At 42.2% G+C, this 18453-nt stretch overlaps 1 protein-coding gene across 2 annotated transcripts in view; it reads right to left on the bottom strand.

Moving 5' to 3' along the window:
• The window catches only part of ATF6 (activating transcription factor 6), a 78537-nt gene that overhangs the window by 43260 nt on the left and 16824 nt on the right, over positions 1 to 18453 (bottom strand). The window contains exons 10-14 of one of the 2 annotated variants that reach the window (XM_080602389.1): positions 11823 to 11966; positions 10176 to 10295; positions 9094 to 9196; positions 7952 to 8016; positions 3734 to 3845 (exon numbers count right to left, since the gene is read on the bottom strand). In XM_080602389.1, the coding sequence (XP_080458515.1) occupies positions 3734 to 3845; positions 7952 to 8016; positions 9094 to 9196; positions 10176 to 10295; positions 11823 to 11966 (544 nt within the window). Of the gene's footprint in view, positions 1 to 3733; positions 3849 to 7951; positions 8017 to 9093; positions 9197 to 10175; positions 10296 to 11822; positions 11967 to 18453 lie in introns of both variants that reach the window. The other variant, XM_080602388.1, reaches the window with a different exon arrangement.

Here is an 18453-nt window from a genome sequence, read left to right on the forward strand (position 1 = left end):
AGGAATTCAGTCTTACAGGTACCACTGCTAACATCCTATTTAGTGCTTGGGAGGGTCTGCATAGCACAGGGCCAGACAGGAGAATAAACCCCATAATCTCCAGGCACTGCCTTCTACCTTGGGCAAGCAAGCAAGCAACATTAGTGAACTGTCTCTTAATGCTAAGGAGGAAATCAGTCCCCTCTCTCAGCTCCCAGCCACCAGTGGAAAGGAACTGTGGTCCAGAGAAAATGAAGTCAGCAGTGCTGCGAAGGAGAAAGGGCACGATGGCACCCCTCAGGCTGTGCAGGACTCCCTTCTCCTGTGCTCACAGAAAAATCCAAGTAAGCCATTTAAAAGTGCCTCAGGGCAGAACTTGTCACTAGATCAGGTTTGCCCTATTAAAATAACAAATGAGGTGGTGCATAGAACTGCCTTCGATTTGAGGACATTTCATTCATAAAACAGAAATACCCACAGCTTTGCTGCCGTATAAACTTCATAGATGGTTTTTAAAAGTCCCCAAACCTCTCCTTGTAATAAAGCAGAGCCAAGCAATAGGAATTAGGTGGCACAAGACTCACTCTGATTTCCAAGGACAGCTCTGTAAGTCCAAATGAAAGCTGACAACTTCTGGGTCATTAATCCAACAGGACATACAACATGAACAGAACCTGTGCGCCAGTGCTTGCATTCAGGTGGACTGCAGCAAGGACAGAAAGCAAAGAACTACACAAACACTATCCTGCTTTTTGTTCTGAGTTTCCAGAAAAAAACTTTTATGATCAATTCTCCACCCCCTTTCTACTCATCCTCAGGGTAAGCAGAGCCTGGTGCTGGCTATATTTGTGTTGTTAGCTGAAAGAACAGCAGAACGTGCCAAATAGTTAATAACAAAATTCCAGTCTTGTGACACAACCCAGTAATCCCAACACTGGAAACTAATCTCATATTTCTATTCAACTCATACAGAATCCTAATCCTAACAAAAGTACTACTTCTATTTTGCCTGAATCTTTTCTAAATACATATATCTCACATATTAAGGAAGTTACTGTAGACCAGGCCAAACAGGGATGTGTTACACAAACTTACATATGTACATACATTGATTTACGTGGGGCAGAGAGACACAGAATTCCTGAGGCAGGAAAAAATGGTAATTGGATACAGTGGTTTTCTTTTAAGTAATCTTTTAAGGAAATAGTATGACAAACATATCTAGATACACAGTAACACGACTCTGTCTGGTAATCACTGTTATCGCTGTCTGGAATCCTAATTCTGATCTCTGAGTTCTGTGTCCTCTCTTTGAAGGTGTGGGGAGATGTCCTCTTCAGCTGGAGCAACTGAGGACATTTCCACTCTCAGCTCTGAAACACAGCCTTCTAAAGCAGGGTGCAAATCAGCTTTGCTGAGACTTGAAGACACGCCGGCCAATATTCTTGGCTGCATAGTGGCCACATGCACTCTTCTGCTGACACAGAGCTGCTTGCTGCAGGCCATCCCACCCCACCGCTGGCTTTCTTGTGTGCATATATTACAGTGCTCTTACACGGGCACAAGATTTGGCAATGCCCAAGCTCTCAGCCTTGCAAAAGCACACATATATGCATGCCACCCGATCCGTGCCCACGCCTGAAGCCATCAGGAATGAGGGCAGCCGGGAACACATCCCTGTCACAACGGCAGCTGCTGTCTTTGCTGAGGGCTCCACTGATTTTAGGCAGTAATTGCCTGTAACTGAATGAGGTGCTGTAGTGACAATAGCCAGTTCCCTGCCTCCCTGGGACACTTCTCAGGACACTCCCATGACAAGGAAACAAATGGAGAGTTGCAGGGTCCTAGGAAAACAGTGGCTGGGAGCGAGCATGCATACCACAGCTCTCTTCTGATATTACAACTGCAAAACAGCAAGGCAGGAGGCTTAGCAAGCTACGAGCCCAGGTTCAGGCCTGGGCCAAATATGCAGGATAGACAAGTCTCAAGACCCATCAAGACCTTGCAAAACAAAGGAAATAAACTCTCCCACCCACAAATTGCTGTTTTAACCACCGTCTGCCTTGATGACTTCCCTTGCCAGATCCCAAGCAGCTTCTTGCTCTTGTAGCTATCCTTGCTTCAACGCCACTCTGGCCATCACACTTCTGTAATTCCAGTTTTAAAACAGCTTTTACTGTCACTAACTGTGCTGCAAATGTGAGGCTGTGCCTGACAACGCTGTAGCACAAGCCTACGCTGCATTCCAGCACGGACAGAAAAGAGATCATCTGTCTCGACTTATAAGTCACAAAACAGCAGAAAAGTCCTGTACAGCCACAATATGGGACACAGAAAACCTCAAATGAGAGTATTTTAGGGGAAGATAAAAATAATGTTATGTTGAGCTAGCAGAATTAATTTGTGCACAGGGTACATTTATTCCTGTACCCTGAAGCACAAAAGTTTTTTTACACCTATTAAACAAATATCTAGTTAACCACTCTGATTATTGGCCTGCTATCATGAGTAAGTGTTTAACTACAAGGCAGGTCCACTGGGTATTGCATAAAGCCAGATCTTTATGCCCTGTTCTCAAAGCAGGCATAGGCTTGTCAAAAGGCCAGTTCTCCTTACAAAACTTTGAACGCTCCACTCCCTTCATTCCCACCAAGCATCTGACCATAAAACTGCTGTGGTAAAGAGCTTGACAGAGCAATAGAATCACTTATTTTTTTAAAAATTGTTGCCTCTCAGTTTCATTGAACACTTTCAGTCATCCTGATCACTTTAAAAAAAGAATTGGTTTGGACCATTTGTTGTTTTACACACGTCAAGCCAGGGCTGGGAGGAGAGTGGCTGAGGGGAAGAAATTAGCAAAGCAGATTTGCCAGTCTGTCAGATTTGCCCTGACACAATGAGGTGCACACACAAAACGGAATGCCTTTAAGCACAGCTCTGTGCCACATACACACTGAAAGAGCTTTTAACACATTTACTACACTCACAGAAAGGTTCTGTCTCTTTAGAGCTTACTGTGCTTGGCCGTGCACAGATTCTCTCTCCAAACTGTCATTGTGTTCCTTAATCCCTTCCTTGCCTGCACAATCTGCAACAGAAACATTGCACATCTGGAAAAACGAGCAGGGTGGCAGCCCGGGAAGAGCAATGAAACTCCACACTGCAATTCTTGCAGAGTAGCAGGGATCATACGCTGGCTTTGAAGGATTTTATGACTGTTTCCAGGAAAAAAAGTTATTCAATCTGAAGGCCTAGTGCTCCTACTTCATCTATGATGAGATTAAACAACTCGACAACCTAATGTTTTAACTATAGCAGTCAACATTAACTTTTCAGTAACAGTGTCTAACAAATAGTCCCAGTTACCTGATGAAATTGCATCAGTGTTTTTTACTGATTTACAGTATTTTACCTCTTTGTGCAGTTTTTGCTACACAAAGAGGAAGACCCCTTCTTTGCAGACTGCTTCTCACCTCCAAATACTCCCTTAATCCTGCTTCTCTGTGCTTTTCATACAATTTCGTGCTGTCTTGCCCGTCCACTGCAATGTTTCCTGCAAAGTTCTCTTTCCATTCCTAACCATGACAGCCATATTTTGAAAAGACCGTGATCTGGCCATTTTACTGTGAAGGCTGTGCTGAGGCATCACTTATGAAGAAACGAATTTAGCTTCAACCTTGACTACATCATCTTTTGTATCACAAGAAAATACGCACGGTGTTAGAAACAGTCTTACAGATTCATATAAACTTACTCTACGAAACGACACCACGTAGAATGTATCTTCCCTTCTGCGAATAGCTTCAAAGAAGTCTTGATAGCTCCTTGGAGAGGCATAATACACTTGCAGCTCGTTCCCTGAGTTCCTGCTGAAATAAAGAAGGGGGGAAGGTAATTATTTTAGACACAAGAAACTTAACTTCAGTGAGACAATGGCTATAAACACCTGCTTTTCAAAAGAACAGCAGATCTTTATGCACTGAGAGGAGCACAAGGAACATTAAATATAGGTGAAGACAGTGAGAACTACTGCGTACTTTTTGAAAGTTCAAAGTGCTTTAAAAGTCTTGCCCCAGGAAACTTTTTCAGGCTTAATTTTAATCATGCTTTTGAGGCTAGCAAAAAGCCACATACTGGCTCAACGACAATAAAAAGTTTCAAATCAATCTAAAATGTCTGGAAATTTGTGATGACTTCTGAAAACAGACTGTAGCAAATTTTAAAACAAAATGTTATTCTGAAATGAAAAATCAAAACATTTAATCAGTTTTTTATTTTGTTTATTGCTAAGAATCTAAACCACTCAAATTGAGAAAGCTGTAAAGTTAAGCACAAAGAGCTTTTCATTTACTTGTAAGCGACAGCTTCATCTTCTCTCTCACCTGCCTTTTTTTGCCTTTGGCCAATTCGCAGATTTGCTCTTTATTTTCTATTTAGACAGTGGAGCAAAAATCAGATATTCATAACATTCATGTAATTCATACTTATCTTCTTCACCATTCTCATCTTACTGATATCAGACATGAGGAAAAGACACAGTCTTAAGTATTCTAAGCAGAAACACTGGCAAGTCAGGCAATCGTGGTACTTATCCACTGTTTATCTTGGAAAGGTGAGAAATTCCCAGCAGATATTGCTATCATCCCATTCCCACTCAAAAATAACATATTTAATCAAATGGGAAAGCTGTACTTAGACAAACCATTAGCTGGATCTTCAACCAGTTATTTTAATTCTTCCCCACTTTAATAGCATGCTATCTGTTTGCAGTAGTTGTGGCAGAATCACTGATGAGCCTGTTCCTCCCAAACTGTCTTGAGCTGACCCAGATTTTAAAATACGGTGGCTAATTTAGATTGTTTTGGTATGTTTCTATAATATACATAACTATGCAAAGAAAACAAGGCACAAATGTATCATCAAGTGATTTTCTTGAGCAGCAGTAATAGCAGGCCACCATTATCTCCTCTCCTACTGCTAATCTTGCCTTGCTACAATCAGAGGACTGCAGCTGCCAAGCCAGGCTTCCCTTTAACGAGATGGGGGGTGAAAGTCCTGGGGGATTAAGAGTAGGCAGTGCTATTCTATATATCCTCATTAGCAGCCCTATGCAAGTGAGGAATCAGATCATGTCCTTCACACACAGGAAACAAAGATCCAAGCTAATCCGAACTCGATTACTCATTCACAAAAACACATGGGCCCACTAAAACACCCCTGAGATTCAGCATTGAAGTTGCGCTGTGATAAAAGGCATCACACCCACGTATTGCTTAGTAAAAACACATCCTGAAAACTGAAATAGGTCCCACAGTTCCGTTTTCTCGCCCACACTACAGAAGATCCAGCTAGACCTGGAAAACAGCCTTTTATAACTCTAAATCCAGCCATGGGAGAAAGTTGTTCCAAAGCACTTGGAAACCACTGGGCCTTCCCTGAGCAATGCTGGTTCCATGGAAGAAGTCCATCACTGGCTCCAAACTCCAAGTAATACCAGTAGATTATCGATACTACACCGTGTCGACCTTTGTGCAGTTAAGAGTACTCACTATGGACTGCTCCATGAAAGAAAGGAAGAAACTGAAGATCCAAAACCAGCCACAAAGATACCTTTTTTTTTCTTTTAGCAATACCCTACCATATTACAAGAAACCGTCATATTAAATATGTATCCAAAAAGTGGTGCTGAATCTGTCCATTTATTCTGAGATAAATGAGTCTTCATGGTTTTCAGAGTTAGAAGGGCACTCTGCTGTGCATCACCAAGCGCAAGTATGGTGCAAGAGTGTTGTTTTAAGGAGTGAGGCTGTGGACACAGTGCTTTATTCACCAAGAACCACGATTTTAATAGTGCAAAATTCAGAAACAGGAAAAAAGCTGGAGAGTCCTTTAGCATTTGATATCCAGAGCCCCAAATACACATTTGCAGAAAGCCTCATCAAAATAACCTCTGAAGAAAGCTAAAAGGACTGAAGTGAGTTGGGGGGTGTTTAATGTTTTTTTAAGTCATCTTCATTTTGACCTTCCTCTGCTTTGACTTCACTGCAACACTTTACATCACTGCTGATATCATCAGCACTACTAAGATGAATCCAGATCCTATTAATGTCCCCTCATTCATGGATTCACCCAAGATCAACAGCTCAACAATAAGGGTATTCCAGAAGGAAACAGTCACTCAAATTCCAGGCACAACACCAATATTAAAAAAGAAGTCTTGACAGTATACTCCGAATAAAGGCATTTGCATCATTAACAAAAGCTTTGTGGCTGTCTACGTGCACTTATGTTAAGTATCAGAAAGCTTACAAGTAGTTTAGTTTTTGATTTACACATTTGCAGAAAAACTACTAGCTCGTTAATAGTTTTCCAAAGGCAGTGCCTCATGGATAGCATCAATGACAAAATTAGATAAACAGCATCTTTCCTGTCTTCTCAGTAATGAAGCACATGGACTGCAGAAAGGAGCTGGGGTCCTGGCAGAGCAGCCAAATGCAAGTCAGCAACACATCAGGGCAGCAACTGCATCCTGGGCTGCATGACGGTCAGGGCCTGGAGCACAGGATGTGCAAGGAGAGACAGGAGGCAGAGGGAACGGGGTTTGTTCAGCCTGGAGAAGAGAAGGCTGAGGGGGCTCCAACTGCAATCCTCAGCTTCCTACCGGGGGCTTACAAGGAGATAGAGGCAGTCAGTCTCTTCTGACAGATGCACAGTGAAAGGGTAAGAGGCAGCAGCCACAAATTACTACAGGAAAAGTTCCAGCTGGCTACAAGGGAAAAACATTTCACAACGGCAGTGGTGTAGCCCTGGGACAAGTGCCTAGACAGCTGGTGGCATCTCTCCTTCAGGAGATACTCAAAACTCTGCTGGACATCGCCCTGAGCCACTTGAAATTAAACCTTCTTCAAGTAGGAGGTTGGACTGGACATCTCCAGAGATGCCTCACAACTTTAATTATTCTGCAACTCTGTGATTTCATGGAGCATCTAATAGCTGATGTCTCTGGGAGAAACTGGAAGCCTGTTCTATGTTCCTAGCAGTTCCAGGACAGTCACAGCAAGCAGCTGCCATGACTCACTCACTGGTCCTGTTCATTTAAACATCATTTGTCCAGAAAAAAAACTCACTTCTTTCTGAGCATAGTAAATTATTCCATGTGGAGTTGCATGTCACAGATTGTTTTTAATAATCTCAATACTTTTTTTTTTTTTTAAGAGTAACACAGGCGTGTATATAAGCTACCTTATGCTATGAGGATAAGCTTGTCAGTCATCCTGCATCTGCCTGTAGTACTAAGAAAAATCAATTTATTTTTTTTTTTTGGCAGCGTTGTTTCCAGAACATTTGCCTACAGGTCACTATTTTCTCCCAGGACGATCCTGCTTTCAAAGCTGCTGCAATACAAATGGAAGGTCCACAACTGTCTCACTTTCAATAGCAACATTTCAGGTATTTCTCCTCAATAAAAGGTCCCCTTTATGCTTCATTTTCCTTATTCTTCCTTGCCACTTCAAAACAGAGATCTTTTTAAACACTGTCACAGAGAATTCAGGAGAGAGAATTTTTATTTTCCTTAAGCTTTTCTCTCCAGCTTTTCCTGTCCTCCACGAAGATGGACAGGACAGGTATGCAGGAGAGGGCAGTCCCAAAACAATCCCCCTTTTACTTCCCCTTAAAGATTCAAATCTGTTAATCTGTTTAGGGAGGGACCCTGTTGAGTGAAGTAATGATTTTCTTTAGACTTATTGGTAGAAAGACCCCAGAAAAGAGTTGTTGTATAAGGGTTCCTATAAGTGTAGGTTGAATCATTAGTAGCAGCTAATTGCCAAGGTATGGAAATTAGGCCAATAAATGTAGCTAGTCCCTCACTTAAGAAACCTGACAATGTGAAAATTGGCATTTTTCACCGGCTGTTGGTGAGAAATGAAGTTACTAAGTAAAAAGCAAAAATAAAGCAGCTGTTTTGCCTTACCTGAGGCTGGTGTCTGTATAAGGCATGGCCATTAGCTGGGAATCTACCTTCTCACTGAGGGAGCTCTGAAAAAGAGGTAAAAAAAAAGATAAATGCAAAACAATAAACATCTTCTTGGTTTTGCACTACATAAAATATGAAGCACAGATGTAGCAGAGTGAATATGTAAGGAGGTACAGGGGTTAATTAGTGCCCCTGGACAATGAATGTACATTTTTTCACTGGTGACAAGTGACTAACTGAAAGGGTAACCAGTAATCAAGCTGGAATCAAAGAAAAAAACAAGTGTTTTAATACAGCCAAATTTAAAGTCACATGCTCAGACACAAATAATAGATGCAGGTACCATACACAGTAGTTGCATAAATTCTTTTAGGTCATATTCACTTTGTATCTCTGCCAGAACGTATTATCCACAGCACACCTCTTGTGTTTGAGACACGAGAAAAACCTGAATTTCCCTTACCTTTGACATCTCACTGATGTCTTTTGGACATCGGTGAGAAGAAGTTTAATATTCAACAATTTTTCTCTAGAAGTGTGTTGTGTTGCCCACAGTGTAATGTTCCATTCCTTTTAAGGCTGTTACTATCTCTTTATCAAATGAATGACTTCAAAAACTCATGCTCTTAATTACATCCTCACTGTCGATAAGCCATGTAGATGAAAGACATTTTTAAAAAGGGGAAATATGAACACAAATCTCGTAATTCTGTACTCTTACCAAAAACGTATCCTATTAGCAAGAAATGTTTCAACAATCAGCTGTGCCTCTTATCAGTGAGCCTGATCAATGTGCAGTAAGTTGCGTTTCTCCATCAACCAACTGTTTAACCTTAAACAACCTTACAGAGAAGTCATATAAAAGGTTTAATTTTAGAGAACAACTAATATATTTTGAGGACTGCTAAAAAATAATTTGAGACCAAGAATGAAAAATTGTATTCCCAAAAAGAACTCTGGAAACATAATCATCAACCAGAAACAGCAATTTAAAATGCCAAGTGTTTGGTAACCCTAATTACAGGCACTCTTGCTACTCTGGTATATAATAACAAGCATAGACAAGTAACATAGAATATTTTTATGTTATCTGAAACTATCCTGTCATGATACTGACTCACCAGTATAAGCCTTCCTACCTGCGTAACCCGTGCTTTCTGCTGCTGGGTATTTGACAGCCTTCTAGACCTTGTTCTTTCCACTTCATGTCTATGAACCCATCCTCGAAGTTCATGATTTAGCCTAAAAGCAAACAAAAAACAAACACAACACAGCATGAACACATGTTTCAAAGAACAGTGGCAATATTTTTAATTATAGAAAACATTTCAAGCATGCTGCAGTTTAGTACTCTTTTACTTTACCATATCTTATTTTTTACACCAGAGCAGCAAACTTAATTGAAAGATTAAATTTTAAGGGAATACATAAATAATAGGACAGAATAGAGTTGTTCAGTTGGAACGAACCCACAAAGATCATTGAGTCCAACTGGCTAAATATCCATATCCAAGTATATGAACTATGGATGCTTTAACATAAAGCAGATACAGTATTTTCTTTTGCCCAATTAATAGTAATTCTTAAATTACTAGGACTACTGAAATTTAAAAGAAAAAGATCATCAGTTCAAGACTAAATATTGGCTAAGAAAGCTAAAATACTGCAAATAAATTTGAGAGAAAGAATGGGCAAAGCAGAATGGAGCTAATTTTAGTGATACACTTGTATCTTTGGAAAAAAACAGAGCTAAGTTTTTCCTAATAATGAATAAAGCAGCTCTGCAATGTCAAATTAAGTTTACTTGTCTTGGAAGTTGAAGGGTAGGAGACGATCTTTTACGTATTTCTGATGGAAGTGGCCTTGATTTCCATATTGTAAACATTTCCACATACAAAGTGATTTCTGTTTCAAGTCATTAAAAACCTCCAGGCAACCAGAAAGTTGTTATTCAGTTATTACTAAGTGACCAGTGAGGATACTGAGTGAAAATCATTAGAAAAAACATCAGAAGATTACAAAGATCAAAGTCAGACTCATGTCTCCATGGTAGTAGATGCTGGACAGCACAGACACTTACAGAGGCAGCGGCCACAGACTGGGTGAATGCTACGAGCGGATATAACATCATCCAGAGCCATCTGTCCACTCGCCTAACACTATATAACACATATGAACTCCTACTAAAAGCTTAAATGCTCAGAAAAGATTGCTTACTCACCTCAGTGACTCTGTCCGGTTGATCAGGGGCTGACAGGGTGGTGGTGGTGGTGAAATATACAATAGTGGTTCTTCTGATACTATCATCAGCGCTTTGTTATCAGACACAGAATGATCGTACCTGGGCAAAAGAGAGACACCAACCTTTGACCAAGCCCAGAAAATTAAGAATGACCACCAACAAACCCACAAAGGTTACAGCTGCTGCTATGAGACCTTCAAAACAGGTGAGTAATAATTTCTATCAAAAATCAGTGGTCCTAGGCAACTCCCTCAAAGGGTCTGGTAGCACTCAACACAGGGCAGACAGATGAGCATTAGTGGTTGCAAAATTTCTTCATGAATAGGCCAGATGTTGAAAGAAAATGCAGCCCATAAAATATTCCTCATAAGATGTAAACTGAGAGATCTCAGCAGAGACAACTTTCTCTTTCATTCCAGAGCTGTGAAGGATTTGCTATAGAAATACTAAATTTATTAGCCACTAAAACCATGTAGATACAAAGACCATGAACTATACAACAACGGAGCAGCCAGAAATTATATTACAACCAAGTGGCGAGGACTGTTTTCCCAAACATCTCCTAGAGTCTCCAGCAGCTAGCTCAGCTATGAGAAAAAGTGGGAAAGAGCATGCATTTCAATACACAAAGCACTTTCAGCAACAAAGCAAAGAATAATATTCCTTTCTCCTGGTTAACTGTATCACAGGCACTAGAACAGCCTCCTAAGAGAACCTCTCTACTACCATATCACATAAGTCACGGTCTGAAACGTGCCACATAGGACACAAAGCCCTCACCATGACTACAGCATTAAAGTGTTTGTGATTTATTGTCTTCTTTCTGCATGGCAAAATGTATTAAGACCTTCTGCACGTCTGTGCCTGGCTTTGTTCAACCAGCCAAAATACTCTACTGGAAAGGGACAATCTGATAGGATAAATCCTGTAAGGGGAAAACATGAGCTGGATTAGCCAGACTTCAGTCTGGAGACAATTATATATTCAATTACTTACGCACTGAATGCTAGAGATCGAGGAATCTTTAAAGCAACTATATGATGAAATAATGGGTAAGCATAAGGATGGACTCAGAGATTTATAAAAAAAAGTGCAGTGCTTCTTAAGTTCAGAGTGTGCTCATAATTGTGAGCTTCCCTTATCTTCTCTTGAGCAACTAAGAAAATAAATATTGCAACTTGAAAAGTAAGGACAGATAGATAATTAAACAAATATCTCAATTATGCTAGGTAAAATAAAGATCAGGGAAAAAAAATCAAACAGATGAAGAGCTGAAGAAGGTCATAAAAATCTCCCTGACACACGCTTGCTTTTATATTCTCTTCCACCACTGTCAATACCATACAGCAAGGCAAAACTTGCCAGCTGTACGCCTCTACATACTGGGTAATCCTGTGGATAAAATGACATATTAATTTGAAAAGCAGCACGGTAAACTATTACATAACAAAAATAATAATAAAAAAAAGTGATCATCAGCTTTCAAAACACTGTTTTTGTAAGCTCAATTGCTCTTTAAGAGCTGCAATAATACTGGACAAGAAGGTTACCAATTGGAAGGTCACTGAGAACTACAAGTACCATTGCCCTCTTCCACTTAAAACGTGTCAAAAGTTTTCATCTTACCTATTACTCTTCTCGGAAATTATGTCACCAGGTATTTTCTGCGCTGTGCTGGACTCCTGGCTAGCCGAGAACTCCAGAAGATTTCGGGTCCGGTGGTTGGAACTCACAGTGGAGTCAACTCCATTGGGATCTTTTTCGAATATACTGGAAACACAACAGACACAGCAAAACGTATCACTCACATACAAATGCTCTGCAAGACACTTTACTCTAAGGTGTTAAATACTCAGGTGGATAAATTTCTGGCTGCTGCTATGTCACATAAATAAGGTTCATGTCACATCTAATGTAAAAACATGACATCTCTCATCATTATATTACTGTCACTCAAAGCACTACGAGAGAGAAAATCAATTCTATCAGTTTTACTCGTTTGAAGGATTTTGATGCTCTGTATTTCTTGTTGCATCATAAACTTCACCTGACGAAACTGAAATCAATCTGTAACATAGACCTGCAGGCATAAGAAAATAACTTATATTCAAATCCAAGTACCTCTATACTTCCACTTACATCGTCCTCAAAGCTAATTGACAAAGTTTATATGAATACAATAAGTAAAGAAAATTTAGCTCCCTAATTCTGTGCAACTGCAGGCTTGGAGTATTATGCCAGACATTTAACAAAACTGTACACAACTTATATATGTTCAGTACTACATGGATTTAGAGACACCGGTAGGGCTGACAACCCCACCTCCGTAGCGGCAGCAGGGCATGGTCCCAATACCCTGCCTTCCTGCTCTGCACTTGCACTGACCGGAGGATCTTCCCCCGGGGCCTGCTCAGCCACCCAGGCAGTGTACGAACATCTGTGCTGCTCTCGAGGCAAAGCAGGGCAGCATTTCACACGAGCTGGAAAAATGACCCGACGACTGCTATATGAGATCGACCGCATCCCGGTTCAGAAGGGCGATTTGCAAGCGAGAAGTCCTGAAAGCACGAAAGCAACACCTCAACATGCCCTTCCCAGAAACTAGCTTTACTTTTCTGTAAACGTGGTTGCTTCCTGAAATACACATCAAAATCGAGTCCTAACGTTCCTGGTTGACAACAGCAGAGCATCGCCAGCAGCAACACAGCAAAAATGCAAAAATACAAGACCCCAACGTGCTGAGATCTTTGCCACGCACGTTGACCACTGCTCACAGAGCACATTTTAATTCATGCCCATCTCTCTTGTGCAGCAGAGCATAAACTCTGCAGGGGAAGACCTCATTTTCCTATTTGTTACGTGGCGTCATGTTGCAGCAGACAATGAACGCAAATGTAATACCAGAGGAAGACAAGAACCAGCAAGGACGGAGGTTAAACACTCCGCGACTAAGACGAAGGCACGCAGACATAGTTGCCTAGCAATCCCCTCTCTTTGCCAATGTATCTGTGCTCCTGCTAACAGCAGCTCAAGTCTCCTGGTAAGTAATTTTGTCACGTCCTGCAGAACCGCGGGAGCCAGGGCAATCAGACAGAGGCCGACGTCGCTCGGACTGCCTCGTGTCCTTCGGGTTCCCAGGCAGCAGCACAGAGCCTGGGCAGCAGAAGCCCACAAGCCGTTTTCACTAAAGCAACAGCGGGCAGAAAAATACTTACAGATAGTTTCTTACTGCAGATGCACACTAGCATCCAGAAGGCTCACTGCTTCTGCTGCGGAGAATGGAAAGCTGGGTGGATGGCTTACTGAGAGCCTTAGAGACAAGGCAACACCAAGCTGTCTGATTTTACAGTACCAATCTCCACTATCTGCTATTTCTGAGATCTTGTTTCTTCTCTTCTGACTAAAGCATTGGCACAGCTGGCAGCAACTCAAGGCAGAACCAGACCTCAGGATTAAAGGCGGTGCTTAAACAGATGCCACGCATCCCTGCTGAAAGTCACTCATCTGTGGAACGCTTTTCAGGCCCCTACTCTCCCGTATTTGGAGCCCCGACAGCTGGAAGTTTACAGGATTTTATTCATGAAACCAAAAATACTCATCACAGGAGATCTGAAAGTTTTACCATTCTCTTGCAACCTGTTTCTCCACAGCCCAAAGTGAATTAGCCACCTGCTGCTGGTGGACCTCCTGGGTCCGGCATTTTCTCCTGTCCTCCTTCCCCCCTTCCCTGTTCAAACTGACGTTTTGAACTAGAGAAACTTTCCATATAATTCTTTAGTTTGAGCTTGTTAAAAACCTAACCAGAAGTCTCGCAGCAAATCTGCATTTTTCTGTGATGTTTTTTTCTTCTTTACTTGCAGGATAGGTGCGCAAAGCCAACTCTTACCATTTCAGGTCCGAGCGTGGGGAGGTGACAAGCCTGAAGCGAGGCACCATGTGTAACGTGCTCAACCCAAACTCCGAACAAAAGTAGAGAAATCAAAACCAAGTCCATCAAGAAAAAAGACATGCACCGCTGTGCAATCACAGCTAATCTTCAGTTTCTGTAATTTAGTTGTTTTAGCTGTACAGCCACTCAAAACCACACCCACCTCATTTCATTTTATCAACTTTAGTATAGAGAAAATGTCTATTTTTACTCTTCTTATACTTGAAACACGCTAAGCTAAGCTTTTCCTCAAAATTAAAATTTCACTTTTGGCATCAGCTAAGTATGGGATGTTTTGGCCCAAAAGACGATTTCTTCAGCAGCAAGAGATAAAGAAGCAGATGAACGGAATATACTTTGCAGTCCCTACAGGCATGAACCATGGCTCCCAGTTCTGAGAACATACACAGAAAAACCTGAGGGCAAAATATGGTATTATTTATAGTACTTACTGCAGTGCCCTTTCCTTTACCAGGATTGTTATTTCTCCCCCTAAAAGGACTCTTTTGAAGCAGAACCTGCAGCAGTTTCTGCTTTATGCTACATGGACTACACTTACTTCCCCTATTGCAATTCATTTTTGTAGGACGATGACCAAAAGTACCTTTCCCAAAATCTCAAATATGACTAAAGAAAAAAAAAAAGTAATCGACCTTCCTTGCTCCTTTGGTTTGTGGTAATGATGCAATCACAAAAGAATTTTCATTTCTTATAGGAAACTCCCACTGCAACTCAAAATACAGCCCATCTTCCACTTTTCTGTTGTTGTTTCCCAACAACATGAGGCTGAAGCTGAAGTCAATGTTGAGTATTTAAAAGGATGCCGAAGAGGATAGGAACAAAGAACAGGAAAGGATCCCCCCTTAAGAGGGAAAAAGCTTCTGAAGATAACTATTGATATCTTAGCTGAAAATGCTGCTTAAGAAAATGTTTTACTATGACAGAACGTCAAAGCAAGGAATTTTTGTGGGTTTTTTTCATTATTTTGGTCCACAAGATGAGCATTTTGGAAAGAAAAAGCACGTTGGCATATCTGCCGTAAGAAATTTTTAGTATTTGTAGGAATGAGTCGCTGCCCCACATTAGAAATCAAGAAAGATCAAGGCTGAGAAATGGCTTCATTGGCCAAGATTACGAGCTAGATGTTGGGAACTGTGATCTTTTCTGTTTGGCCACACTTACATACCTGGAGTCCCTCTCAAAGCTTTGTAGCCTTCATCTGAGCATTCCAGATAGCACGGGCATTACAGGGTTTTCACACAGCCACAAACACTCTGTCTAAGCTGGCTGAGCTATCACTTCATTTAAGATGCAAAACCAGATCCAAGGGAAAAAAAGAAAGAACCACTAACTACTTCATGCAGATGGCTGTTCAGAAGTGTAGATTTGATTATAGGAGGGAAAGAAAAGAAACGCTCCTGTCACGGTTTCTCCAGAAATTCAATGGCACCTGATATTTTAGCTGTATTTTAACTCCTTTGGTTTGAATGTCAGTTTGATAAACGTGAAAGAAAGCCTTGCCAAGAGCCTGAACTAAACTTCATTTGTAATTCTGGCTGAACAAACCCTATGCACTTCAAGTTTTGAATACTGAAATGTAAGTTGCACAGCAATTTCTAGATGAAAGCCAATAGTAACACCATAACAAAGAGTTTTCTGGGGACAGAATTATCTCTGAGCTGGGATTTTTCCAACAGGCTAAAGTTGGCAATGCTAGGAGCCTCCAACCGAAGACGTTGTCATTTTCCTAACTGGTTCCAGACAAGGCTGTGACAACTCCAAACGCTCTCTGGAAAGTTTTCTCACTTATATTCAAGGAGGGCACCAGCTGCCCAGCTGCCCCAAAGAAGCAGCAAGACATTACCCACTCCTCCGGTCTGCTCCTGAGCCACCCTCTGAGCGCTGGTCTGGCAAGAGGAGCCCGGCCTCTCTGCTCTGCAGGGAAGGACGAGGAAAGTCACTGAAGTTGGAGGGACAGTCTGTGTGTTTTGTTTTGCCTTCTTTAAAAAACAATTTATTTTAATAAAGCTGTTAAAAAAGAAAGGAAGAAAGCAAATACGGACACCAAGAGCATTTAATTTTGCTTAGAAAATTATATACAATGATTTCAAAGTGGGCTGGCACTTATTGCCAATGCTTGGGCAGGCCTGATAGAAGCAGCCTCAACTGCAAAGTTCATCAAGAGCAAAACTTGTGCATATTTCACTCCTAGCCCCAGCAGATGAACTGATGGAGAAAGGGGGAAGCTATCAGTGCGTGTTATCTGGCATTCTGCGCAGGCTCTGCGACTGCACCAGCAGGACAAGGTAAACAAGTGAGCACAGCCAGCTCGAGGCACGACCGCCAGGATGAACATGTGGCTGTGATCAGCAGGAGGAGGAGGAAGGAATCGCTTCCTGCTCCTGCAGTTGTAGTTTGTAAGAAAATCAAGAGTATTCAATGTTAGTCGAGCTACAAACACATCAAGAGAGATTCTGAAATTTCTGGACCCTAAACTCACGTCCAAATACTCAGCTCGTCTTTTTGCTCTTTATATTACAACACAAGAGCAAAGGTGTCACTTAACTTTTACATTTTCTAGCTTTGGGCCACCTTCTACTCAAATGAACACTCAGCTCAGCACTGAAACTTACATTTTCACTGTCACAAATACTGAAAAAGGTTTCCCCCATTGAAGCATTAAAGCCACAAATATCTTCCTGGGCTTCTGCCGTTTCTCCTAAAACACTCAGAGAACTCCGTATTTCCTTGGGAGCCAGAAGGCGCTGGCTAGCACGGCACTGTTGCATGCCTTTTGCACTCATCTAACAGTTTTCACATTTCATCAGTTCCTCTCTGCTTTTACACAGAAATTAATAGCCCTTTGACTATCAACATTTGTACGACTGATTGTTTGTTAGCGTACTCCAGGCACACACCCCTTTTAAGCCCACTATCCTCCTGAAGACAGGCGGAAGGCCACTGAGGCTCACAAGAAGCAGAGAAACAATTTTTTTCTGTCCTTCACTGAGCGGAAAGAAGCCCAGGATCGGATGAACCGAGAGCAGGAAACTCAACCTGTTGTACAGCTCATAATTTGGGTGATTCTGTTCTCAGAACGTCTCTTAGGGGTGCTTCAGTAGCCAGTGCAAGGTTAGACACCGCCACCCAGCCTGCAGCTGAAGGAGATCGCAGGCCACAGGTGTGATGTGCAATGCTCACCGATCAGCACCGCTCCCTGATCAGGCACCAGCTCAGCTGGAAGGTAGCGAGGGCCATGCAAGGTGCCTGGCTGGGGAGCTCCCCTCCGTTCCTCTAAAAGCAATGGTTTCAACTAACCTGCTGGCCTTCGTGCTGGGACGGAAGGGGCATGCACACAGCTGGGAAGAACTGTTAGGGCAACAGAAGCAAACGAACAACAAAAAAAAATGTCCTCTTTCAGCTGCTAGCCATTGCTTTTCATTTTAAGCAGGCAACAGACGCATGGCTTTAGTCTGCTTTGTGCCCACATTTGGGTGTTATAAAGCATCCCACAACGCAGCTTGATCTGGCAGTGGGGTTCGGGTGCTGTGGCAGCAGAGGGGTGAGATCCAGACCATCCCGAGACCTTGGCGCAGGGCTGGCTTCCCGGGGTGCAATCTGCACGGACAGGCCCACAGCTCCCACAGCTCCCAGCAGCACCAGACACTCCGGTAACAAGGCTAGCTCCTTTGCCCACACAGCCAGCGCTTTCTTTAAGGGAACTACCAAATGCTTTCTCTGACTTTCCAATATCCCATCGCTGAGGTATGCAGCAGCTCCCCAGGCTCCTGCTCGCTGTAAGACGTGTCTGTTTCTTTAATCAGGCAGCCCAGTGCTAAGGCTCAAACAATAGCAAACTTGCACAAAAACACTACTGAAGGCACCACACCTCAGAGTAACCCTGCTCTCCCACACATTAACTCGAGATTGCTCGGCTCAAGTAAAGGCTCTAAGCCCCACAGACACCAAAACAGGTCTACTCAATGGATGGCAGCTTTGGCAGCCCAAATAACGCGGCTCTGATAGCTCAGCAGGCTACACTCGTGAGACTAACAGCCTGCGGACTAGGCAGGACAGTAATCTGGGCAGTGGTGAAAGACTTGTGTTTTGCTTACTTCATGCTTACAAGAAGCAGGCTGGGGTAGCATGCAAATGAACTGCCCTGGGGTAGTTTCCTCATTGTTCGTAAAAGATGATCAACCTTACCACTTCTGCTTTTCTCCTAATGTTTGTGCTACCAGTCGAGGAAATGAGACACACCCTTAAGTCTTTCAAGAGTCAAAAATTGCTGCTTCTCCATATGCTGCACCCTGCAACAACAGCAGACAA

This window comes from Anser brachyrhynchus (genome assembly GCF_964034855.1).
Source record: "Anser brachyrhynchus genome assembly, chromosome: 8".
In the NCBI taxonomy this organism is placed as follows: domain Eukaryota; kingdom Metazoa; phylum Chordata; class Aves; order Anseriformes; family Anatidae; genus Anser; species Anser brachyrhynchus.